Source organism: Neoarius graeffei, chromosome 11 (genome assembly GCF_027579695.1).
Source record: "Neoarius graeffei isolate fNeoGra1 chromosome 11, fNeoGra1.pri, whole genome shotgun sequence".
NCBI lineage: Eukaryota > Metazoa > Chordata > Actinopteri > Siluriformes > Ariidae > Neoarius > Neoarius graeffei.
The window spans coordinates 36,781,225-36,809,047 of record NC_083579.1 but is presented as its reverse complement, the minus strand read 5'-3'; the positions used below and the strand labels follow the sequence as shown (position 1 = coordinate 36,809,047).

The 27,823-nt window shown below is 42.5% G+C and overlaps 2 protein-coding genes across 2 annotated transcripts; both read left to right on the top strand.

Moving 5' to 3' along the window:
- The first annotated feature begins 1,591 nt into the window (after window positions 1-1,591).
- On the top strand, window positions 1,592-5,839 carry LOC132893822 (putative nuclease HARBI1). The gene is made up of 5 exons (XM_060932962.1): window positions 1,592-1,601; window positions 4,329-4,751; window positions 4,840-4,955; window positions 5,159-5,270; window positions 5,463-5,839. Exons 1-5 carry the CDS (start codon window positions 1,592-1,594, stop codon window positions 5,837-5,839), a joined length of 1,038 nt encoding a protein of 345 aa, XP_060788945.1.
- A 1,128-nt stretch (window positions 5,840-6,967) lies between these two features.
- LOC132893646 (uncharacterized) lies at window positions 6,968-15,828 on the top strand. The gene is made up of 5 exons (XM_060932792.1): window positions 6,968-7,260; window positions 10,135-10,246; window positions 12,422-12,959; window positions 15,334-15,493; window positions 15,725-15,828. The coding sequence occupies exons 2-5, from the start codon at window positions 10,221-10,223 to the stop codon at window positions 15,826-15,828; spliced, it is 828 nt and encodes a 275-aa protein (XP_060788775.1). The 5' UTR covers window positions 6,968-7,260; window positions 10,135-10,220.
- The last annotated feature ends 11,995 nt before the right edge of the window (window positions 15,829-27,823 follow it).

Below are 27,823 nucleotides of genomic sequence, written 5' to 3'. Positions count from 1 at the left end.
AAAAATGAAAGGTTTTGTTTCAACAGTATTTGCATTTCTGCACTAATTTCTGTAAACTTGAACAATTTCTCTCTGTAGAATTCTCTACATACAGAAGTACGATGGCAAGACCATCAAGGATGAAAGTGCTTCTGATTGAGCACAACAGTGTGTAGTTGGTTGGACAAAAATGTGCTAATATAAATGAAATGTGTGCTATTTAGTGCAAAAGTTTAATTTTGATAATTATGTAGTTTTTAATGCAGTGCTTCATTTTGCAGTAGGCATGAGGTGTTCTGCAAGTTCGGTGTATGGTTTTGTGAATTATGTTGTGTTTTGAGAAATGAGCCTTGTTTGCAAAATCATGCTTAAGCAGTCGTTAAACAACTGTAATTAGCCTTGAAGCATATAACTTCACACACTGAACACGTCTCAGGGACATGGTGGATTTCTTTTTGGCTGAAATGTTGATTTTCAGAAACTAGGATTGACACTGATATGAAGATTAGCATTAACATAAGCATTAAAATTAGAGATGTACTGAAATTCAGCCTAAAGCTGGACATTTTCTGACAAACAAAAGGCAAGGGATGGCAAACTGTTCTGGCTACACACACACAGACACACACACACACACACACACACACACAGAAGTGTTGCTCTTGTATCAGAGACTCTGATGTAACTCTTATGAAAGTGCTTCTGTGTGTTTCGCCTTGAAAAATCAATCTGCAAAAAGGATAGAAAAAGGGCAAAAAAGTAACACACACACATATATATATATATATATATCACCAGGTCATCGCAGGGCTAACACAGACAACCATTCATACTCACATTCACACCTACGGTCAATTTAGAGCCACCGATTAGCCTAACCTGCATGTCTTTGGACTATGGGGGAAACCGGAGCACCCGGAGGAAACCCACGCGGACATGGGGAAATCATATAAACTCCACACATAAAGGTCCTCACCAGCATATTATATATACAGTGGTGCTTAAAAGTTTGTGAACCCTTTAGAATTTTCTATATTTCTGCAAAAATATGGCATAAAACATCCTCAGATTTTCACACAAGTCCTAAAAGTAGATAAAGAAAACCCAGTTAAACAAATGAGACAAAAATATTATACTTGGTCATTTATTTATTGAGGAAAATGATCCAATATTACATATCTGTGAGTGGCAAAAGTATGTGAACCTTTGCTTTCAGTATCTGGTGTGACCCCCTTGTGCAGCAATAACTGCAACTAAATGTTTCCGGTGTCTGTTGATCAGTCCTGCACACCGGCTTGGAGGAATTTTAGCCCATTCCTCCATACAGAACAGCTTCAACTCTGGGATGTTGGTGGGTTTCCTCACATGAACTGCTCACTTCAGGTCCTTCCACAACATTTTGATTGGATTAAGGTCAGGACTTTGACTTGGCCATTCCAAAACATGAACTTTATTATTCTTTAACCATTCTTTGGGAGAACGACTTGTGTGCTTAGGGTCGTTGTCTTGTTGCATGACCCACCTTCTCTTGAAATTCAGTTCGTGGACAGATGTCCTGACATTTTCCTTTAGAATTCCCTGGTATAATTCAGAATTCATTGCTCCATCAATGATGGCAAGCCGTCCTGGCCCAGATGCAGCAAAACAGGCCCAAAACACGATACTACCACCACCATGTTTCACAGATGGGATAAGGTTCTTATGCTGGAATGCAGTGTTTTCCTTTCTCCAAACTTAACGCTTCTCATTTAAACCAAATTGTTCAATTTTGGGCTCAGCCATCCACAAAACATTTTTCCAATAGCCTTCTGGCTTGTCCATGTGATCTTTAGCAAACTGCAGACAAGCAGCAAGTTTTTTTGGAGAGCAGTGGCTTTCTCCTTGCAACCCTGTCATGCACACCATTGTTGTTCAGTGTTCTCCTGATGGTGGACTCATGAACATTAACATTAGCCAATGTGAGAGAGGCCTTCAGTTGCTTAGAAGTTACCCTGGGGCCCTTTGTGACCTCGCCAACTATTACACGCCTTGCTCTTGGAGTGATCTTTGTTGGTCGACCACTCCTGGGGAGGGTAACAATGGTCTTGAATTTCCTCCATTTGTACACAATCTGTCTGACTGTGGATTGGTGGAGTCCAAACTTTTTAGAGATGGTTTTGTAACCTTTTCCAGCCTGATGAGCATCAACAACGCTTTTTCTGAGGTCCTCAGAAATCTCCTTTGTTCGTGCCATGATACACTTGCACAAACATGTGTTGTGAAGATCAGACTTTGATAGATCCCTGTCCTTTAAATAAAACAGGGTGCCCACTCACACCTGATTTGTCATCCAATTGATTGAAAACACCGGACTCTAATTTCACCTTCAAATTAACTGCTAATCCTAGAGGTTCACATACTTTTGCCAGTCACAGATATGTAATATTGGATCATTTTCCTCAATAAATAAATGATCAAGTATCATATTTTTGTCTAATTTGTTTAACTGGGTTCTCTTTATCTACTTTTAGGACTTGTGTGAAAATCTGAGGATGTTTTGGGTCATATTTATGCAGAAATATAGAAAATTCTAAAGGGTTCACAAACTTTCAAGCACCACTGTGTGTATATATATATATATATATATATATATATATATCATCTCATCTCATCATCTCTAGCCGCTTTATCCTGTTCTACAGGGTCGCAGGCAAGCTGGAGCCTATCCCAGCTGACTACAGGCGAAAGGTGGGGTACACCCTGGATAAGTCGCCAGGTCATCGCAGGGCTGACACATAGACGCAGACAACCATTCACACTCACATTCACACCTATGGTCAATTTAGAGCCACCGATTAGCCTAACCTGCATGTCTTTGGACTGTGGGGGAAACCGGAGCACCTGGAGGAAATTCATGCGGACATGGGGAGAACATGCAAACTCCGCACAGAAAGGCCCTCACCGGCCACAGGGCTTGAACCCAGACCTTTTTGCTGTAAGGCGACAGTGCTAACCACTACACCACCATGCCGTTTGCAAGAATGCGCCACGAATGGTGCAGGAAAGACTTTGACTTTTGATATTCAACAACTAATAAATAATAACACTGAAACCATACTAGAAGTAGTGTGGCAGCAAATTGAAAGAAATCATAACTAGTTACTTATATAATTCATACCACATTGCTTGTTGTGTGGATCAACAAGGAGTGCATCCCCCAGTGAGATTCCAGGCTGGGGTTGAAAAGAATGCTACTGATAAAGATGTGTCAAACAACAACAGACTGCTGAAATACAAGAAAACTGCAGTAGTTTCCATGTTGAACTGGAGAACCCTTTCATCAGAAAAGAATTTGGGTGAACTGATAGTTTCAGCACAGAAGCACAGCATAGATATTGTCTGTCTCCAAGAACATCGTATAACTCATGACAATATTGATATCAAACACCATGATATGAATACTAACTGGGTAATGCTTACTAGCTATGCAGAAAATGCACTCAACAATTCAACCATCAGAGGTGTAGGAATGCTCCTCAGTCCAAAAGTCTACAAAGCTTTAAATGCAGTAGAAATCATCAACCCTAGAATAATGGTAACAGCATTTAGTGGGAATCCTGCAGTTACCATCATTTCCTGCTACAGTCCTACAAGTGTTTCAAATGATGAAGAGAAAGATCAATTCTATCCAGAGCTGACCCAACTAACAAGGTCAATACCAAAACACAACATCATATTGATTGGTGGAAAATATGAATGCTAGGATTGGCAAAAGGAAAGCCAAGGCTTTTGTATACAATAAGGTTGCCAGTGAAAACGGACAATGTCTACTGAATTATATGCAAGAATGCAGACTGAAAGCTGTGAACACTCTATACAGGAAACAAAAGGAAAACTGTGGACACACTGTTTTGCCAAAGGGGATGAAATCCCAAATTGATTACACCTTGATAAATGAAAAATGGAAAAATAGTGCTTTGAACTGTGTAGTGGATAACACCTTCTGTACAGTAGTTTCTGACCACTGAATTGTAACTGCAAAACTGAGACTGAGCCAGCGCCAATACAAATCATCAACCACAAAAAAAGTTAGATACAACTGGAACAGGGCCCTGTACTACGAAGCGGGTTTTCTGGCTTACCAGGGTAACTTAGAGAGTAACTTGATCACGTGCAGCATAACTTCCCGATTAACCCATACTACGAAAGTTGGCTATGTTCAGACCGAGGTATGTTGCCATGCCAATTTACGCTGCATCTCAAACCTGCTCATCTCAGGTTATGTTCTTGGTTAACCCGAGGTTTCCGATTAACCACACCCTTTTTAAACACCACCTCTCCACCGACATTTCCTCTAGAGACAATGCCAGCGTACCTGGATGACCCGTGCGATATCGGAGCGCAGATTGTGAGGGGCTCTCTCCGGAGGGCGAGGGTATTTAGAGGCCGCCAGAATCCGCTGGCATACCCGGACGATGTGCTTTATGAACGATATAGATTCTCAGCTGAGGGAATTTGTTACCTTTGCCAGCTGATCGAGGCAGACGTCTGCAATGTAACCCGCCGAAGCCAGGCCCTCACAGTCGAGCAAATTATGTGCTTGTCATTGCGTTACTTTGCCAGTGGACAATATATGTATTCCGTCGGTGATGCTGAAAACCTCAGTAAGAACACAGTCTGTCGTATGATTCGCAAAGTGGTACTTGCCCTAAACAAACTGATGAATGCATTTGTCGTGTTCCCTGGGCATTTAACCGCACTTCAGATCAAAGAAGGGTTTTATGCAATCGCAGGTAATTACTAATATCAAATTGTGTCTGTTTGCCTACTCTCATAGAGACAATTGTGACTGACAATTGATATGACTAACAAAATATAAAGGTTTCCCAAGAGTAATAGGAGCCATTGACTGCACTCACATCCGCATCAGTGCACCCCTGGGAGAGCATGAGGCGGATTATGTGAATAGAAAATCCTTCCATAGCATCAACGTACAGGTAAAAGGTCTACTTCATATAGGCCCACATTCAAATAGGTCATGTCCATACCTCAAATCAACCTGTCAGTACTGGTCCCATTTTGCGTTAGGTGATGTTTTGTCCTCCACATGGGTTGGTGTTGTTCCTCATTTGCAGGGGTAACAGTGTGCTTGTACCTCAGTCATATCCCTTGTCCTTGCACAAATGTTTGATGTTCTTAGATGACATGTGACCACCAGTCAATGATAACCAGCCTGGATGCAAGATGGCCAGGGTCTGTCCACAATTCCCGCATATTTAGAGAATCCTCACTAGCTGCGGGATTCGAGGAAGGTAAGATAATCCTACATCTAATCCTTAAAACACAAATCATCCTGCATCAAAAAGATATCAGGACAATACAGAAACAAGAGCTAAAATACCACAGACGTCCCTACTCAAACTTCATGGTATTCCTTAAGTAAAGAATAGTGAGCATCTTACAGTTGTTTGACACTAACTACATTTCTCTCCATTTCATACAAGGGCGATTTGATGGTATCCTCCTCGGGGACCGTGGATACCCATGCTTGAAACACCTCCTGACACTGTTCGCAGACCCTCAAACAAGGGCCCAGAGAGCCTTCAATCATGCCCACAGTGTTACAAGAGCACAAATTGAGATCACGTTCGGCATATTGAAGGCTCGGTTTGCCTGCCTAAAAGGCCTGCGTGTGAGGCCAGAGAAGGTCTGTCAAATAACAGCAGCATGTGTGGTACTGCATAACATAGCCACCATCAGAAAAGAAAGGGTTCCCAATTATGTTCCCTCACCCCCCGATGTTGTTGACCCCATGACCCTGGACCATCCCACAGGCCGTTCAGTGAGAGAGGCCATCACGAACCAATTTTTCAGCCAGTAACACAAAATAAAGAAAAGCCAAAATCACCAGTCATTCCTACTTTATTTATTTATTTATTTATTTATTTATTTATTCAAGTTTTCCTGTTCCTGAAAAGAAAAGACAGAAAAGCCAAATGAATGCTTGCTTGCACACACACACACACACACACACACACACACACACACACACACACACAATGTACTAATACCTTCTTCTCATGCTCCAACTTTTCAATTTCTAGTTCAAGCTTGCGAATTTGCAGCCTCTTTTTTCTGCAGTCTAGCTGTAACATTTTCTTGTATAGGCTGCACACATTGTCCACTCTGGCCTACAGAACCCCCACCCCAGAATGAACATATTAGCCTAGTATGCATAACAGTCGGCAATGATGGACCGAAGAGGAAGAAACTGTACTTTATGACATTGTGACGTCCCTGGCAGGGAAGCCTCAGGAGGGGACAGGGGCAGCTCCAACTCCTCCTACAAAGGAACACAAGCACACAGACTGATTGCATCATTGATACAAGTCACACTTCAAATGCAGTACTGCTGAAGAGTAATGGGGCACCCTCCTAGAATATTGACACAGCATATAGTAGCAGTGGTAGAGTCCCTGCAAACACGTACAGTTGGGGCCCACATGGGTCTCATCTGGGCTAGTTGGGCTTCGGGTGGGCATGGGCTTCGAGTGGGCTTTGTTGCTGGGCCCCACATGGGCAATGGGTGGGCATTGAATGGTCTAAATTAACATGGGCAATAGGTGGGCTTTGTTGTTGGGCCCCACATGGGCAGTTGGTGGGCATTAAATGGGCTATTTAGCATGGGCAATAAGTGGGCATTGTTGTTGGAGCCCATATGGGCAATGGGTGGGCATTGAATGGGCTAAATTAACATGGGCAATAGGTGGGCTTTGTTGTTGGGCCCCACATGGGCAGTTGGTGGGCATTAAATGGGCTATTTAGCATGGGCAATAAGTGGGCTTTGTTGTTGGAGCCCATATGGGCAATGGGTGGGCATTGAATGGGCTAAATTAAGCATGGGCAGTAAGTGGGCTCCAGCAAGGCTCCATTTCAATTCAATTACACAAGAATTTTACTCCCACACCTCTAAGATGCCATAACATAATATAAACAATACAACGTTAATTACAATTGAAAATAAAATTTCTCAATTTTAGAGCATAAAAGATAAAGTTTGCTACAACCTAAAGCACACATATTCCGAGCACAACAAAGTTTGCAATAACTGAAAAGAAAGCAGGCATATTCCAGTGCAACTCCTGCAGGATAACAAAAGCAAGAAGCAATGCAAACTGGGAAATCTCCACCCCCTGTGAAATGGATACATTTCGCGCAGTTTCTGCTGCTTGCTGACTGGCTTTTGTCTCTGCTGCCTGTGAAGAGAAGAGTGCACGCACGAGTTGGATCACTTAACAAAAGGTTGGTAAAATCTTTCTGCATGATACGAGTGTATTTTGGCAATAACTATGCTATTTCTGCAACTATGTTTTCACTGCATCATGTTAACCAAAAGGACAGGAACTAACTGGCTTTAAGTTAATGTAAATGAATGAGGTGCTGTCGTTAGCTAACTTTGGTAATCAAGCCTGGTGAAACTTTAGATATTGATTCCGATCTTTAAGTCAGTATCAAGCTATTTTCGTGGTTACTATCTTCAGTAAGGAAGATAAGCTGTGAAATTCGTGAAGGTCAGCGATATTTTCAAGGCTAGATGATCGGGGCTCCCATTAGCAATGCTTGTACTGATTCTCCACTTTTACAATATGGCCGACCTCAAAGACCCTTTTCACGTGACGTCACGACAAACGCGGCCGCCATTTTGGACATGTACTACCAGTAGTTTACCACAGCCAACATTGAGGAACGGCAGCAAAGAAAGTGTTTATTTTCAGCAAGACTTCCATCATGCCACTATTGTTGTGCACCTGGATGTAGTAACCATCAACAAACAAGGCAAGGGTTATCATTTTATCGGATCCCGGTAGTTGCTGACTGACGGAGAAGATGGATAGCGGCACACCAACGCTTGTGCAGTGACCACTTTGTTGGAGGTAAGACGAATAAAATTAGCCAGAAAAGGCATTACATTGCTGTTAACATTCTGTGGCGGCGAGTGTGTAACCAAATAGGCTAAAATAACCCATTGTAACCTCTTTGTTCTTCTGTAGTAGCTATTAGCTAACAACATTAGCTAGCGTTGTGTTCCTTTGCTGTTGGTAGACTGTAGGACAGATCAGAGGCAGTGTCCTACAAACAGCTCTTAATTTGAGGGGGAGCAAGCCGGAGCGCGCTCCGGAACCTCGGGCGTTGGCTCCGGCAGCTATTTACACTGGATCCGGTGATCCGACACCTCTTTTGACTATGTAACAAAAAAAAAAAAAAATTAAATAAAAAAATGCAAGTTTATTTAGTGTTAATGTCTGATTTTGATATCTGTCTTGTTGGTGATTTCTCTCATGAAACGACATCCACAAAATATCTGCAGATGAACTTAATTTGCAGTGTTATTACAAAACATGCCCAGAAGCGCAGCGCAGCGCAGCGCCGCGCCCCCTCCCCCCCCCCCTTTGTTTCCGCACCGGAGCCGCTCATCCTCTGCGCTCCGGGACCTCCCACTTTACAGATTAAGCACTGCCTACAAATAAGTGTTCAAAACAAGAGGAACACGTATTTGTCTCTTGAATCCAGGCCGTTCCCTGTAATCTGTAACAACGGTTGGAGAAAGTAATGGCAAATAGCGAGTGCACAAGCCATAGAAGGTAAACTGTACACAGCGCCAGGGCAGTGTGATGGTATGTCTACTTTTAGATTGTGTTAGCTTATCAATGAACACACTCGTCACTCGACGAGTTTCACGTCTTTACGACGGATACTTAAATGTGTGTTAGGTATTATTGTTGCAGTCTAAGCAGTCATTGTAGCAGCTAGATGAGCGAGAACCGAAAGGGTCTGTGCCATAAACTGTTATTTCTGTACGGCGTTGCTAATGTGTCGTTACTGTTATTTCTCCCTCTGCTCGCCCTGTAAATGCCCTACGTCGCTGGATAGCGAAGGTGTTTTCTGCATCTCGCTCCTTTTTCTTGTATGTTCTCCGTTTGTTGCCTAGTCTTCACCAACGACCTTGACTGACTGACTGACTGACTGACTGAGCGCGGGAACATGAATAGCATACTCGACGCACATTGGACACATGAACATAATTCGCCTTTGGCTAAGTCCTGCCCCCTTGGGTTACAGTTGCAAGAATTTGCGCTGTCAAAAACTGTAGACCTCTGTCGGACCTTTTTTTGCGCTGTGATTGGTCAATCAACATTCTAGTGGGCCTTAGCCAAAGGTGACTTAACAGGCAGTCTTTCCAACACTGAGCATATATTTTCAGGGGAAAAAAAATTAACAGAATTGTCAACAGTTACTTAAACCTTCATTGCTTAGTCTCTGAAGCAGGTAGTTAGATGTATTTTATTAAAAGATATGATAGAAATCTTGTCATCGCTGTAGAATAGATGCATAAATTAAATACATTGTTGGGGCCTTTAAATGGAGACATTACAATGGCATAATAAAGATGATTGTCATGTCCTAGATAGTTCTCATATTTTGGGCAGTGGGGTTTTCATTAAAGCTCAAAACTTTATGAACTCAAAAAAATATTCTTAACAATGTATAACCACATCCAGTGGTATAGTTATTAAGATACTAATCCTACACTATCAATGACTTCTTAGTTTTATTAGATTCTGAATTACTGCTGGTTTGACCAATCTATAAACTGATCAAGGGGAGTTGCTCTACAGTTTGATACAAAAAAATTCAATAGTGTTAAAAAGCATGCAAGAACTCATTTTCCATCTTAAAGGTGCTGTGTGTAATATCTTTAGTAGTTTGTTTCCAGAATTCATGCTGCCCATTCACAAATGTTACCTTTTTCACAAATACTTACCATCACCATCAAATTCTATGTAGTCATTATGACTGGGAAAATTGCACTTTTTCGTACATGAAAAATGGGATCTTCTCCATGTGTGCCATTTTGGATTTCCAGAAATGGGAATTTTTAGCAGGAAAACTTACTGTATTTTGGTCATACTAGCAAATATTAAGTATATAAGTAAGTATAATAATTATATAAGTAAATATTCATGGCATCACATTTTCAATGAACAGAGTAGTTGCAATACCTACTTTGGCCACAATGTTACACACTGCACCTTTTAAAATGTTATCTGAATGAAAGTAATTGCCTGATTTATGCCTGATAATTGCCTGATTTACTGATTTATCTGTCTCCCACAGCAACATATGAAAGTGCACATGCAAAATTATTGCAAGAGGAACGTAGACATACTGACGTAAGTACAGAGCCTGAGTGTTTGGACAGTATGGGCCGGGGGAAGCGAAAAAAGCGGTGAGTCTATTTGAATTTTATATATATATGGTATATACACAGTGTTTACTGTATATTAACTAAGTCGGCGTGTCGTCACTGTCGCGTTGCCAAAGTACTGCTACAGTGCCTATACAAAGTCTACACACCCCTGTTCAAATGTCAAGTTTTTGTGATGTAAAAAAATAACAAAGACAATTTCACGACCTTTTTCACATTTAATAAAAATGATAACATGTACAATGCAATTGAGAAACAAACTCCAAACTTTAAATGGAAAATATAGAAAATAAAAAACTTGAATTAATATGGTTGCATAAATATGCACAGCCTTATACTAATGCATTGTCTTAACATCGTTGGCTTTTATTACAGCACTCAGACTTTTTGACATGGTGTCTATCAGCATAGCACATCTTGATGTGGCAATATTAGCCCACTGTTCTTTGCAAAGGTACTCCAAATCTCACACATCGCAAGTGCATGCCCTGTGCACAGTCCTCTTCACATTACCTGACAGATGTTCAATGGGATTCAGGTCTGAACTCTGTCTGGGCCATTCCAAAACCTCAATCTTATTGTGGTGAGGCCATTCTTTTGTTGATTTTAGGTGTGTGTTCGTGTGTAATTGTTGTTCTGAAAGGTTAAGTTCTTCATCTTCAACATTATAACAGGGAGATGAAGGTTTTGTGCCACTACCACTGCCAATGTGGAGCTGTCCATAATTCCCTCCTCCCTGACTAAGGCCCCAGTTCCAGCTAAAGAAAAACAGTCACAAAGCATGATGTTTCCACCACCATGCTTCACTCTAGGCATGGGGTTATTTGGGTGATGTACAGTGTTGTTTTTGCACCAAACATACCTTTTGAAATTATGTCCAAAATGTTCAACCTTGGTTTCATCAGACCATAGCACATTTTCCCATATGCTTTTGGGACATTAAAGATGTCTTTTTGCAAAATGTACTCCACCAAAGGTGAACATTTTGGATATAATTCCAAAAGAATATTTGGCCAAAACACCACCCAAATAACACCATACCTACAGTGAAGTATGGTAGTGGCAGCATCATGCTTTTGTACTGTTTTATTCAGCTGGAACTGGGGCCTTAGTCAGGGAGGAGAGAATTATGAACAGGTCCAAATTACAGTCAGTATTGCCGCAAAACCTTCGGCCCTGTTAGAAAGTTGAATATGAAGAAAAACTTAATCCTTCAGACGACAAGTACCCTACACACATTCCTAAATCAACAAAAGAATAGGTTTCACCAGAATGAAATTGAAGTTTTGGAATGGCCCAGCCAGAGTTCAGACCTAGATCCCATCAACCCATCAGATTTGGAGTACTTTTGCCAAAAGAAATTGACAAATTTTGCCAAATCAACATGTGCCATGCCGATTGACTCCTACCCAAAAAGTCTGAGTGCTGTAATAAAAGCCAAAGGTGCTAAAACAATGTATTAGTTTGACAGTGTGCATGTTTATGCAACCATGTTTATTTAAGTTTTTTATTTTCTACATTTTTCCTTTAAAGCTTTACGTTTGTTTTTCAATTGCATTGTACAGGTAATAATTTATAGTAAAGATGGAACAAGTTGTGAAATTATTTGTCATTCTGTCATTTTTTTTTTTACATAACAAAAACCTGGCATTTCAACAGGAGTGTGTAGACTTTCAATATCCACTGTATATTGAAATTGGGGAGATATTTACATTAAGGCCCTATGGGAGGAACATGATGATTAATTTAGCTTAATGTCATCAAACAGTTCGCAAATTGTAATATTGCTGCCTCCCAAAACATGAGTAGTATGTAGTATTGCTGCCTCCCGCCAATGGGGACATAAACGGCACATGCAGTGATTTTTCAATGCCAATCAAGTCCTAATTTTTGTAGATGTCACTTCTTACCATGTCCCAACAACTTACCTTCATGTTCATTCATTACCACTTCACATAATTTAACATAACACTATTCAAATTGCTTTCAAATAAGACACCTAACCTACGATTCTCCTGTGGTTCCCCCAAATGAGTAATGGTGGGCGCCTGATTTTGGTGCAAACATGAGAAATGCCCGGATGCCTGACTTAGTGAATTCCTTTATAAATATAAGCTAATGCTTTAGTTGAAGTAGTTACAGTTTAACTGAAATGCTCTAACTTATTGATTGTGCTTGATTATAATATATGTTTAGGCCAGTTGTCATGTCCAGCGAAGATGAGGAGAATGATGACATCCATCCTCTTCCTCCTCCACCCGGGGCTCTGCGAATGCCTCCACCTCTCCCTCCTCCACCTGGGGCTCTGCGAACGCCTCCACCTCTCCCTCCTCCACCCGGGGCTCTGCGAACGCCTCCACCTCTTCCTCCTCCACCCGGGGCTCTGCGAACGCCTCCACCTCTTCCTCCTCCACCCGGGGCTCTGCGAACGCCTCCACCTCTTCAGCGTGCACCCGGGGCTCTGCGAACGCCTGCAGAGACGCCTGCAGCTGCCGAGTCTTTCATCCCAAGACAAAATATTCGGGATGGCATGTTTCGGCGTATTTTGAGACTACTGGAGGACCTGAAAGACACTCAAGTGGAACATGGGAGAATTCTCCAGGCCCTCGTGCAAAATCGTCAAAACATGCCTGACCTAATTCGCACCACTCCTGAAGGTTTCCCCCTAAAGACAATTACTGATCTAATTTCCATGGAGGAGAAACTGCAAGACCCCACCTTCATGGCAGAACTGGTATGTATTTTAAATGTACTGTATGTGAACTGAATCTATCTGTTGCTTCCTGTAGCCTATGAACGGCTGTTATTTAACATGCAAAAGCCCAATTGTTTTAAAAATGGCTACACCAATAGCATACTGCAGCTTACATTCGTATGACATGAACTTTATCCACACAGCTTTCCCTGTCCATAATAACCACGTAGCGACTGCAGAAAACTTTTAAGGAAGTAGCAGGACATACGTAAAGTGGCTGTGGCTACTGCCAGTGGTGGTGGAGCAACTGGGTTTGTGAGACTCACACAAGCGCGAGGGGAGGGGTTCAGGGGGGGACGAATCAGGCACTATATGTGCAGCGCAAACCTGGAAAACTGAGGTTAAATACTTTTTATATTTTTTATTTTTTCTTCGAGGAAAGTTTACTTATGGTGATGTAAAAAAAAGTGTTAACATATTACACTGTGGCCTAGATCAGGCCTATTCAATTGGCGGCCCGCTTCAAAAATTTAACAGCATTCGCGAGTCTCCAGAACAAACATACATTTTAAACTCTCGCTTACACTAGTTAGTTTGCCTCCCTCTCTAATTTCCAATCCGTTTTACATTCTTAATATGCTTATTTGCATTCTTAAACAAATCTTTTCAATCAATGTCGTTGGAAGAGTGTCGGGCGTTGCGATGTGCAGTAACAAGCGTCTCGCGTCATGCCAAAGCAGCACTGTAGTACAAGGTGCGTGCGTTTGTGATGTGTCTGAAATCAGTCCATAAACAAATGTTGACTAGGCAAACAATCTCCCATCTTCAATAATGAGACTGAGCTAGCACCACATCCATGGTTGCTGTGGAAGAGTCCACTGGAAAATTATTTATGGGGCGTCGGACAACGGAGATACACAGATTTGACAACCGACTTCAAAGATTAAACACGGAGGCGGCATCTAGCAGTTTCGTAGGACTACTTTATGGGTAAAGAAATTAAACCTCCGAAGTCGATCAAAACGACATGCCAATGATGACCATTGCACAATAAGCGTGAGCATTTGAGATGTGTTTGTGGAATGTCCGTATCATACACGTGAACGAAAGAAGTGTGAGCGTCAAGTTGGGAGGGAAATACAGTTACGAGACCAGCCTGGCTTTGTGATCGCATTGACGAGACAATGGGCACATCCACGCTTGTAGTAAGCTAGAGTCCGGTAAAAAAAAATATTCGTGAACGCAGCTTCGCAGACTTGACAACTCACTTCAAAGGTCCTTCAAAAAGGATGGGGTGTGTCTGCAGTAGTGTTCATATGGCTAAAAGTTACAGTTGGTCACTCAGAATGCACGTAACATTAACGTTCCATATCAAGTTCCGATGCGCCCGGTCACTAATCAATTAATTATTTCAAGATCGCTTGCAGTTATGTAGGCCTATGCTACTGCAAAAATCCTCTGTAGCCTGCTGTACACATCTTCCTCCCGCGATTTTTCCCCTGGTGGTGTTTTATCACAACCACATATTCACTTAAGAGGACAGATAATTTCTGTTTGGTAAATTTGTGGGGTCAGATAACAGTAAAGGTATTGAACTTGCAATACTGGGATGTACTCTGTCCAAAATATTGCAATAAAGAACAATGCATGAATTGCATTGCACAATGTATGATAGTTTTTTTTTCCCCTGTAGTTTACTGCAGTAATGTAGCAACAGCTTTGATATTGCAGGACAACAAATGATCTTGTGTTGTGATTCTCTGGCTTGTCTTTTAAGGCTACATTGAACATTCAATGTTAAGATAATATTTAGATAGTTTTTACTGGTTGAAAATTGCTATTGCCAGTTGTTAGTGACTGCTGAACATGTGCGGCCCAGCTTAAGTTCTTGGTTTCAAAATGTGGCCCGAATGAAATTCTAATTGAATAGCCCTGGCCTTGATGAAATGAAATAAATTAGATGAAGATACGAAATTGTATGGACTGGTTTCAATACAACTTTTGAACAATACAATGTTTGAACATGTTTGTGGAGCTTTCCATTCATCAAGATCATGTTAGTCAAGAGTTAAAATTCATGACTGGATGTTGTAACTTGAACAACGATTCGGTTGCTCGTGGTGGCTTTGCTGGCTGGCGGCATGATTATAACTTGCATCAAAAAAATCGCTTTGTGGGGGCTCTTCGCATTGTAAACATTAAGTTTTCTGAGTATCAATACAGACTGCTTTGAATTGGTGGCCCCAGGTCTAGCTTAATGAAACGCAACTCACTAACAGTGAATTTTATATGAAACTTCTAAAGTGTGCTCATATCCATGTATCTGGCAGTGCTTCCATATTGAGAGGTTTACTCCAGTGAGCAATATAGATTAACCTGCCTAGTGCCTTGTATTGTGTTTGTTACCCCTCAGATTGCAGCTGTGGCTGACATTGGAGGGGCCACTGTTGACGGGGCCACCCGCCGTATGATGGCCTTCCTCCTTGAACACAAGTTTTCAAGAGGGTTCAACTTCTTGGGAAGAAATGGCAAGAGGGGCTTCAAGCCCCTCAAGCTGTTTGAAGTCGTTTATGGTAGGTGGACAATACAGTATTACAAATATAGAGAATACCAATCATGCAACTACAGGTGTGCAAGGGTGGGCATAGGTCATGTCTGGGGTAGTTAAGAAGTCGACGGTTCTTGTTTTATTTTTATTTAACTGAATGACACACCCCCTACCATTTAATATGCAGACATGAAACGCGATATTTGGCTGAGAGTTGTCACATGATGTAAGTCACTGCTATATTTGTGTCTTGCAGGAGCCTTGAAGAAGAACACGATGACTCGTACCATCACAAGGAAGGATGCGGAGAAGGCAGTCTCCAAATGGCTCATTGGGGCTAGGGACGGGGGGGGGGAATAGACAGGCCCGTCAGGCCAGAGTAGCAGCTCCTCCAGAAATGTAATTTTTTTTCTTTTTTTTTTTTCTTTCACGCATACATGCGTGCACACACACACACACACACCACACACACATAAATGCAGACACACATGCAGACATACAGATACACACACACACACACACACACCTTTTATCGGCCCACCTTTTTGGCAGGGAGCCAGGAGTGGGAGTCTGCATTAACAGCTCCTCCGACTGTACTTTTTCTTTCTTTTTTAAAATTAAAATTAAAGCTTGTGTTAACCACATTCTCAAGAGTCAGTGTTATGTTTCAGTTTTTAAGATATTGGCACGCAAAACATGTATTTAGAGTTGTTAGCAGTTGAAGTAAAAGTATTTGTTATTGCTGTTTGTGTAAAGAACTGTACTATGGGCTGACTGTAATAGGCCCACACAATACCTAAAAGGGTAAAATAAGGGACCCATAATGAGCCCGCATGGGACAACTCTGTGTGGGACCCAGATGGGAGAAACCTGGGTTGCCCAAGTAGGTTTTAGCTAGGGCCCATATGAAACCCACTTTTAGCCCAACTGGGCTTGCCCACATGGGGCCACCGCATAACCCTTGGCCAAAACCGACTGGAGCCCAGCTGGGCAGCCCACATTCAACCCATGTGGGACCCACATGGGTGTGTCGTGTGGGGTCTTTCAACCTGCATGTGGGTGTTGGATTTGGCCATGAGGGTCTCCTCATCTTCCTCCTGAGAGAACATACATAAATCATAGGCTGCACCTACATAATTTATGAACACGACATAATGCATGTAATGTTAGCTATTACAGGTACCTCGGCCGGAGGCTCACTGGAGCCGGGTATGGGCTGTGGTGGCTGGATGGTCTCCAGATTGCTTCCTTCAACTGTACACACAACACATAAGACATGCCACTGATGAACGAGAAAACACACTTCTTACATGGAACTTGAATGCCATATTACCCCACACGTAGAGGGTGGACATTTCCACAGCACCAGGGGTGGATTGTAGGCCTCCTTCTACCCCCTCCATGATTGGCCTACTGCTATTGTTGGTGAGTGCCAACTCCTCGGCCACGGTAAGGGCTTCTGGTGCCCTCCCTCCTCCCGTGCACCTAGCGGCCACCTTTTTCTTGTTGGCTGTGAAAGACAAGCATCTTTTCATTATATATGCCTCACACACACACACCATTATGAATGATGTTTTTATACTTCATTTTCACCTGTTGCCAGGTGCGTTTGGCACTGCTGTTGCCTCTGAAATGTTCACAGGACATACACCAACTTAGTCAAAGGGACTGAACAGTCAGTCATCCTAATTCATGTGACTCATGTGCACATATCAGCTTAAGTAGGCTACTCCATGAATTTACCATACCAAATTTTATTCAGGCGGCATGGTGGTGTAGTGGTTAGCGCTGTCACCTCACAGCAAGAAGGTCCGGGTTCGAGCCCCGTGGCCAGCGAGGGCCTTTCTGTGTGGAGTTTGCATGTTCTGCCCGTGTCCGCGTGGGTTTCCTCCGGGTGCTCCGGTTTCCCCCACAGTCCAAAGACATGCAGGTTAGGTTAACTGGTGACTCTAAATTGACCGTAGGTGTGAATGTGAGTGTGAATGGTTGTCTGTGTCTATGTGTCAGCCCTGTGATGACCTGGCGACTTGTCCAGGGTGTACCCCGCCTTTCGCCCATAGTCAGCTGGGATAGGCTCCAGCTTGCCTGCGACCCTGTAGAACAGGATAAAGCGGCTAGAGATAATGAGATGAGATGAAATTTTATTCAGGATTTTTCGGACATTAAACAAGCTATATATGACTGGGGCCACGTCGAAGGACCATTTTCTGTGACTTGTGATTGATCATGAAGCTTTCTCTCATCCTATACTTCTGTTCTGGAACATGTAGAAGGGAGAATGTACTTACGCATTTACCCGATCGGCAATTCGTTGTCAACATGCTTGCCGCTCTTTATTGGCAGCTGCTGTGTTCAATTTTGTTCTTAATGTTGTTTTGAACTCCTCGTAGCTTTCCATTATAACCGCACATTCTTCCTCCATGAAGTACGGTGACCGTGCCATTGTGAACAGTGGTGATTTGTGCTGATAACCTCCCCTTTAACGTGAACGCGCATTAACCCTGATTAGGTTAACACAGGTTCAACAAATCAACTTCATAACTGGCGTCATAGTACCGTTTTACCCCAAACAAGATAACCAGGTTTTGTCAACCCCGGTTTAGTGGGGGAACCCTGGGTTACTTCTGGGTAGGTTAACCTCCGTTCGTAGTACAGGGCCCAGACTTCTAGCTGACAACAACATCAAAGAACTGTACACAGTGGAAGTAAATAACCAATTCAAGGCACTGCAAGAACTAGAGGATGGAGAGAGCACAGACAGGATGTACAACAATGTCATTCTGGCTCATGAAGAATCAGTGAAAAAACATATACCTGGAAAGAACAAGATTAAGCAGCATGTACCATGGGAGAATGATAATATTGCTGGTAAAAGGGAAGCAGTGAGGGAGGCCTTAAATTAAACTATTCAAAGGAAAACAAGGAGTAGTGCAAAGAAACTAGAAGACACTAGAAAAGAATGAGAAGAAGCTTATGCCCTAGAGCAGGAAAGGTACGCATGGGAAAAAGTAAATGCTATCAGTAATGCTGCTGAGCACCAGAAGTTCAAGCTGGTATGGGAGACCGTCAATGAATTCAATGGAAGAAAAGGAACCAACAGGGGAAGAATAAAAGCAAAGAGCCCAGAAGATCGTATCAGAAAATGGAAAGATCACTTTTTGAACTTACTAGGACAACCACCTGTGATAATGCCTAAGCCAACAAGAACTGTGATCCAACAAACACTATCCACCAACACGAATAACTTCAGCATGGAAGAATTAAAGAAATGTGTGAAAGGCTTTTAAAACAATAAGGCATCTGGATTGGACAACATTCCTATCAAAGTTTGGAAGTCAAATGCCCTAAACACACAACTTCTTGAAATCTGCAACAAGACATTAAATGATGATAGACTGGAAATTTGGGTAAGGGATTGTGCCATTACCAAAAAAAGGTGACTTTGGAAATACAGGAAATTATCGTGGATGTTTACTGCTGCCAAAATTTACAATAAGATGCTTCTGGACAGAATAAGACCACATCTGGATCCAGTACTGTGAATAAACCAAAATGGTTTTCCCTCTAGGAGATCAACCTTATTGCAACTTCTAACTCTGAGGAGATTAAGTGAAGGAATGAAGGCAAAACAATTACCAGCAGTGCTTACTTTTGTTGACTTTAGTAAGGTGTTTGACTCCATACACAGAGAAAAGTTGATGGAAATATTGACAGTCTACGGAGTGCCCACTAAAATGGTGGAGGCAATTAACATCCTCTACAAAGACACAATGGCACAAGCACTAACACCTGATGGAGACACGGAGCTTTTTCTATGTACTGTAGTTGCAGGTGTCCTACAAGGAGATACCCTTGCACCATTCTTATTTATAGTTGCATTAGATTACGCTCACCTCACAGCAAGAAGGTTCTGGGTTCGAGCCCAGTGGCGAACAGGGGACTTTCTGTGTGGAGTTTGCATGTTCTCCCTGTGCCTGCATGGGTTTCCTCCGGATGCTCTGGTTTCCCCCACGGTTCAAAGACATGCAGGTTAGGCTAATTGGTGACTGTAAATTGACTGTAGGTGTGAATGTGAGTGTGAATGGTTGTTTGTTTCGATGTGTCAGCCCTGCGATGACCTGGTGACTTGACCAGGGTGTACCCCGCCTCTCGCCCATAGTCAGCTGGGATAGGCTCCAGCTTGCCTGCAACCCTGTAGAACAGGATAAGCAGCTACAGATAATGGATGGATGGATGGAATTAGATTATACCCTTTGCAAAGCTACCAGAGATCCAGAAATAGGGTTCATGACATCAAAATGACAAGGCTCTCAGCAACCTGCTGTATACATCACCAACATAGACTTTACTGACAATTTGGCCTTATTTTCAAACTATGTGGAGCAGGCCCGACTACTCTTATTGAGGTTGGAAATCACAGGAGAAGTTTTTGGCTTGCATGTCAACTACAAGAAGACAGAGTACATGCTGTACAACCAGGCAGATGCTGATTTGATAACACTAGAGGGAAATAAGCTGAAACAGGTTGAAGACTTTAAGTATCTCAGTTTGTGGATAGAATCTAGCAAGAAAGATATGGAAATAAGACTTGGACTATCTTGGCAAGCACTGAACAAAATGGACAAACTATGGAAATATAATCTAGAGAGATTGCTAAAACTATAGTTCTTCAGAGTGACAGTTGAGAGTGTTTTGTTGTACGGTGCAGAGTGCTGGACACTTACAAAGGATATGAACAGCCAGTTAGATGGCACGTACACACAAATGCTAAGAGCAGTTCTCGGTGTTTCCTGGAAAGATCGCAAATCGAAGAATGAGCTATATGGAAACCTCAGCAGCATATCATCAACACTTTGTGTAAGGAGGCTGAAGTTTGTAGGGCACATGTGGAGGAGAAATGAGGAAATAGTGAGTCAAGTGCTTCTTTGGGAGCCAAAGCAAGGAGTAAGAAGTGGGGAAGACCAGCACTTATTCATGTTGACCAGTTAAGGAAAGACACCGGATTACCCACTGAGGAACTGAAAAACATTATGGATGACCATGAAGAAAGGAGGAAGCTAGTCGACGATGTCCAAGCTAACTCGAATTAAATTAAATTAAATTATATATATATATATATATATATATATATATATATATATATATATATATATATATATATAGTAAGAGCCATTTTTTGATTTGAAGATAAATTGTAATATTGTGCTACAGGAGCACTTGAAATTTTGGTTGAACTTTAGTTTATTTTAGTTGACCTTACTTTGGTTGGTAATATACTCTTATTTTAATATCTGTGAAGAACTTTGGAGCCAAGATGGCCACCAGTCACCTTTGACCTTAAGAGTCAGTTCAGCAGAGCAGAACAATAGAATTGTTTAAAGGACCTGGTGGTCACACAGCTCTTTACAAGCCTTTAGGAAAGCTATTAGAAAGCTATTTTGAAAGTTTAAAGCTAAGAACAAGTTGGAAATATTTTTAGTTTGGTTTTGATCTTAAGTTGATACTTTTGATGTACCTTTACTGGATTACTGACTTTCCTTGGAGCCTTTCTGTTAGCAGGCTAACTCGGCCTGCTAACCTTGCCTGCTAACACTGCCTGCCTGCCTGCTTTCTGTCCATCCATCCATCATCAACCGTTCATCCGACAAGGTACATCTTTGTTTATTTGAAAGCTTGTTAAAGGAAGCCACAAGGTCTGCTTGAATCTTGAAATTGGACACAACAAAGGTGAAGAGCTAAGCCATCACAAATTGTTTAGAAAGCATGGACACTTTGGCTAACCACTAACTATTGAAGCCTTTTGAGTTTTGAAGATTTTTGAATTGAGGACTTTTTTGATCTTTTGAGTTTTGAGTGCAACATTGAACTGAATTGCATTGAAACTTGGGCAATGAACATTTTTTTAAAGAGGATTTTTTGAGTTTGTTTGAAGAGGATCACTGACTTGGATTGAAACTTTGATATTGAAGATTTTTATAAGTTTTAAGTTTGACTTTGACTGAAGTGGATGACTATTGGAGTATCCTACTGAATTAACTTGAAATTGCTACTGGAGAAAACATCATTTGTTTGAAAAGGAAAGCAAGATACAACTTTTTTTGTGGATTTGAAGAATTCAACATTAATTACATTTGAATATTTCTGTTTTTGTTTATTGAAATTAAAAAATGGCTGATGAACAACTTAAAGCACTTTGCTCCTCACGCAGAGGAAAACTTAACGTGTGTATGAGGAGGATGAATGAAATGCAGGAATTGATGGAGTGGAAATGTAGAAGATGTGAATACAGGATTTGAACAATTGAATGCAGCACTATTTGAGTTTGAGCACATTCATCAGTCTGTTCAAGAACTGCTCGATGAAGAAGAAAAAGGATCTGATGATGACTGGTACAGAATGAAAATGCAAACGGTTGAGACATTCTTTAAGGAAGTTGACACATGGAAGAACACTCAAGGTGACTTACAGCCTGAAGTTACTCCACTGGACAGTGTCTCCAATGTGTCAGCCAAAAGGGGACATGCACGTTCTGCCAGTGTCGTTTCCAGAACATCGTCAGTCTCTTCTGCCCGAGTAAAGGCTGAAGCTGAACGGGCAGCCCTCGAGAAAAAACATGCAGCACTAGTGAAAAAACATTACATTGCTACAAAGGAAAATGGAAATTGAAATCAACATGGAAAAAATGGACCTTGAAACAGAGTTGGCAGCGGCAGATGCAAAAATAAGTCTTGCAGAGTGTTGATGCTGAACCAATCTCCTCAACTGAGCTTTTGGAAACATCAGGAGATGGCATGAATGCGTATTTGGAGAGACATTACAAGGACGTCAAGGAAGAACTTCAGCCAGAACTATCTCCTGTGGAGTATGCAAATATTTCTGTTGTTCCCAAGACACCATTACAATGAGTCTTAGTGCCGGACGTGAAGCAATGGAGGCCTGACAGGCATGCTCAAGCAACACGGCCACAACAGAACACTCAAGCCACTACAGGTGCTTCCCATCCACCCATATCTTCATCGTCAGGCAACAACAACACAGGGGACATAGCCACTCTCATTGTACAACAGCAGAAGATGAATTCACTCCCAACAAGAGATCTTACTGTATTCAATGGAGAGCCTCTGAACTTCAGACCGTTCATGCAAGCCTTTGAACACTGCATTGAAGGCAACACCACTAGTAATAAAGACAGGGTTTATTACCTTGAGCAGTTTACCTCTGGCCAGCCACAGGAGTTGGTCAGGAGCTGTCTTCACATGGATGCTGACAGTGGTTACAGGGAAGCAAAGAGGCTGCTGGAAGTCCACTTTGGGGATGAATTCAAACTTGCATCCGCCTATATAGATAAAGCCTTGAACTGGATGAACATCCCACCAGACAATGGTGAAACTCTGCAGAGTTATGCTCTACTTCTTCGCAGCTGCTTCAATCTGATGCGCACGCTCAGGTACATGGATGAACTGAATCTTCCTTCAAACCTGAGACTTCTTGTGGCCAAGGTGCCATACAAGATCCATGAAAAATGGAGAACACACGCTTTTGATATAAGGGAAAGGACTGGCGCAAAGGCCACATTTGGAGACCTTGTTCAGTTCCTGGAAAGGCAGGCCAGGATTCTACAAGACCCCATCTTCGGTAATCTTCAAGGTGTGTCAGTACCCAAGAGACCATCAAAGGCAACCACCAGCAGCAGTAAGCCCATTTCTGGGACCAAACAGAAGAGTAAAGGGTCCAGTTTCGCCACAACTATAGCAGTGGTAGATGACAACATTGCAGGGCATTCTACTGCAGGGAATGCCATGCAAGGCTCCGGCCCAATGAAGCTCTGTTCTATCTGTGATGGTCAACATGAGACCGCGTCATGTCCGGAACTGGAAAAGAGGTCCCATAACGCAAGAGTTGAACTCCTCAAGACCAAAGGTATTTGTTTTGAATGTCTGGCTAAAGGGCATATGAGCCGAAACTGCACCAAAAGGGAAACATGTTCGGTGTGCTCTAAACCCCACCCTACCATCTTACACATGCCAAAGACCGATGGAAAGACTGTGAACAGTGGGCTGGTTTCACTGAAGGCAGAGACATCTCATGCAAGTAGTGACAGGCAATGCACTCTTTCAATTGTCCCAGTTCAAGTGAAATTGAAGAACTCAAACCATACAGTGCAGACATATGCATTCCTCAACCCAGGGAGCTCTGCAACATTTTGCACAGAACGACTTAGACAAAGGTTGAATGCAATGGGCAAAAACCAACAAATTCTTCTGCGCACAATGGGGCAAAAGAAAGCTGTGAACAGCCTAGTTGTTAAGGGTCTGGAAGTTACTGCACTGGATGTGAAGACATTCGTAGACTTACTGGAGACTTGTACTCAGCAGGAAATCCCTGTCAGCAAGGAGCATATCCCCAGGCAGGAAGACCTAAGAAAATGGCCTTACCTCCAGGACATTTGTATACCAAGCATTGATGCAAACATTGACCTCCTTATCGGTATAAATGCACCAAAGTTGATGGAACCCTGGAGAATCATCAATAGCAAAGATAATGGACCCTTTGCTATGAAGACACTGCTTGGTTGGGTGGTGAATGGACTTCATGGTGAAAATACATACACCGACAAGCAAGGCCAAAGGCATGTTCATGCACACCGCATTTCAGTGGAAACACTTGGTGAGCTATTGATTCAGCAGTATCACCATGACTTCCCAGAGAAGTAGTATGATGAAAAGAAACAAATGTCAGTGGAAGACTGCAAATTCATGCAGATCATGGACAGCTCTGCAAAGGTGGTCGATGGACATTACGAGTTGCCGTTACCATTCAGGAAGGACAACCTCAGAATGCCAAACAACCGTCACCTAGCAGAACAAAAAATTTTATCATTGAAAAGAAAATTCCAGAGGAACAGCGATTTCCACAAGGAGTACAGGGCCTTCATGGAAACTGTCCTAGCCAGTGGACATGCCGAGCTTGTACCCCAGGACCAGCTGACTCAGCAAGATGGAAAGGTGTGGTACATAGCCCATCATGGTGTGTTCCACCAAAAGAAGGGAAACTTGCATGTAGTATTAGACTGCTCTGCAGGCTACCAGGGTACCTCACTCAATGCTGAGCTTCTCCAAGGTCCAAACCTCACAAACACCTTGATTGGCGTTTTGGCGCACTTTTGTCTTGGACAAATTGCCCTCATGGCAGACATAGAGAAAATGTACCACCAAGTAAAGGTCTCATCTCGTCATGTCAACTTCCTCCATTTCCTTTGGTGGCCAGACGGGGGACATCACTCAGTCCCTGAAAGAATACAGAATGATTGTGCATCTTTTTGGTGCAACATCCTCAGCCAGCGCAGCAAGTTACGCGTTGAGGAAGACAGCTGAGGATAACACAAGGTGCTTCTCAGCTGAAGCAACAAGCACTGTACAGAACAATTTTTGTGTCGATGACTTGCTCAAGGCTGTTGACAAGGAAAATCATGCCATCGAGCTTTGCAGGGAGCTGAAGTCACTGTGTGCCACTGGAGGATTCACATTGACCAAATGGATTAGCAACAACAAGGTTGTCTTAGCATCCATACCAGAAGCTGACAGGGCCAAGGATGTAAGGAATCTTGACCTTGACATTGAGGACCTGCCCACTGAAAGAGCACTAGGAGTGCAATGGTGTGTCCAAGAAGATACCTTCACCTTCCAAGTAGCCATAAAAGAACGCCCAACCAGCAGACGTGGAATTCTCTCCATGGTTAGCTCCATATATGATCCACTTGGATTCCTTGCACCCATCACCTTTCCTGCAAAATGCATTCTATAGGAGTTATGCAAGCAGAACATTGGATGGAATGAGGAGTTACCAGAGATCCATGTCCACTCCTGGAACCAATGGTGGCAAGACCTCCCAAAGGTGAGGGAGTTCAAGGTCAGTCACTGTTTTGTTCCCAACAACTTTGGAAACATCACAGCCCAGATGCACCACTTCTGTGATGCGAGCGACATAGGGTATGGCACGGTCACTTAACCTGAGGTTGACCAGTAGCAGCAACAGAGTGCATGTCACCTTTCTAATGGGAAAGGCCAGAGTTGCTCCTCTGAAGCAAATGACCACACCTAGGATGGAGCTCACTGCTGCAGTCTTAGCAGTGTGTATAGACAGGATGCTATCTGAGGAGATACACATGAAATTGGAAAGGTCTCTGTTCTGGACAGATAGCATGACTGTTCTGAGATACATACGGAATGAAAGCAGAAGATTTCAAACCTTTGTGGCCAACCGCCTTAACGTCATCAGAAGCACATCAGAGGGGTGTCAGTGGAAGTACATAGGCACCAAATTGAACCCAGCTGATTGTGCTTCTCGGGGCCTACACATTGATGCCTTCTTAAAGAAACAGAGCTGGATCAGTGGCCCAGATTTCTTGAACAAACCACCAGATTGCTGGCCAGACTCTCCAGTTGAACTTGTCCTCTCCTCAGATGATCCTGAACTGAGAGAAGTTGTCACGGTGAACATAGCTGTAAAGGACAGCTGTGATGCCACTACTTACCTGATGAACTATTTCTCCACATGGATGAAACTGAAGAGGGCTGTTGCATGGTTCCTCAGGTTGAAGTCCTTTCTTCTGCAACTTGCCAAGAAACGCCAAGCAGGGCTTGATCAAAGCAGGCGTAAAATGGTCACAAGGCAGAGCAAGCAGCAGAAAACTGACCCTTATGTGCTATCAGTCAGTGACATGGAGGATGCAGAGATGGCTATTGTGCAATATTGCCAGAGGCAAGGGTTTGCCCATGAGGTATCCTGCCTGCAGAAAGGCATGCAATGTGTAAGCAGGAACAGCTCCATCTACAGGCTAGACCCTTTCATTGACTCTGGCACCTTGAGAGTTGGTGGTTGTCTTAGAAAAATGGCCATGCCCACTGAACAAAGGCATCCTGCAATTCTGCCCAAGGAGCATCATGTCTCCAAACTGTTAGTTCGTCATACCCATGAAGAAGTTGGACACAGTGGAAGGAATTTTACTCTCTCCAAACTTAGGCAGAGATACTGGATCCCCTGTGCCAATGCCCTTGCCAGGAAAGTAATCAATGAATGCACAACATGTAGAAAAGCCCATTCCAACGCTGGTCAACAGAAGATGGCAGATCTCCCTGTGGATAGGCTTCTCCCCGATCTACCACCCTTTACCCATGTAGGGGTTGATTACTTTGGACCACTGGAAGTAAGACGAGGCTGTAGCATTGTGAAGCACTATGGAGTGATTTTCACATGTCTCACCAGCCGAGCTATACATCTGGAAGTTGCACAGTCACTCGACACTGACTGACTCTTGCATTCATGCATTCAGACGCTTCATTGCCAGAAGGGGGCAAGTCTCAGAGTTGCGATCTGACAATGGAACAAACCTTGTCTCAACTGAGAAGGAGTTGAAAGAAGCATTGAAGTCCTGGAACTTGCAACAAATACAGCAAAGTCTGCTCCAAAAGGGAGTGAAATGGACCTTTTAATCCTCCCCATGGTGCCCATCATGGAGGGATATGGGAGAGACTCATTCGCATGGTCAAGAGGATACTACAGACTGTGACTGGTCAACAACATCTGGACGATGAAGGCCTTCAAACATTGAGTGCGTTTACATGCACATAGAGAAAATCGAATTTCTGCCATTGCTCGACTGAAATCGAAGTTCTAAATGCCATGGAAACACCTTAGCTAGGTTGAAATCGAACCGAACTTGATTTATCGTAATCGAGCTACACGACTTAGATTATGCGATTGTAGCCGAGCTACTTAGTGCATGTAAACCCTATCGAACGACGTAGTCGAGCTACTTACTTCAGCACTGCCCCTTCCGGAAGTGACTAGTGACGAGACCACAAGCGGGAAACACAACAGCCTCGGTCGGCATGACAACGAATCATAACAATGGCATGAATCTTTTCTTTTTGTGGCATTGTTTGCACTGTTAAAATTTAGCTCACTTACTGTATCACCAAATACATCTGTACAGCTGTTGCATAGCTGTGAATCGTGTACATAAACGAGTCACTGTATTTGTGTGTGTGTATATATATATATATATATATATATATATATATATATATATATATATATATATTAATTAGAGAGAGAGAGAGTGTGATTCCACGCTTATGGGTACTGAAATGGGGACATGAACTTATTTTTAAAAATTCACCTAAAACCATTTCTTTTTTTTGCCATCAGGTCACAAAACATGTAATCTTTAATGAATGATATGTTAAAAGATAACTTTAATTTTCTGAGATGTAATAAAAACATTTATATGCCAAAGTCAGAACGTAACAGAAGTGTTGTGGACATATTCTCAATTTTAACAATGTAGAATTAC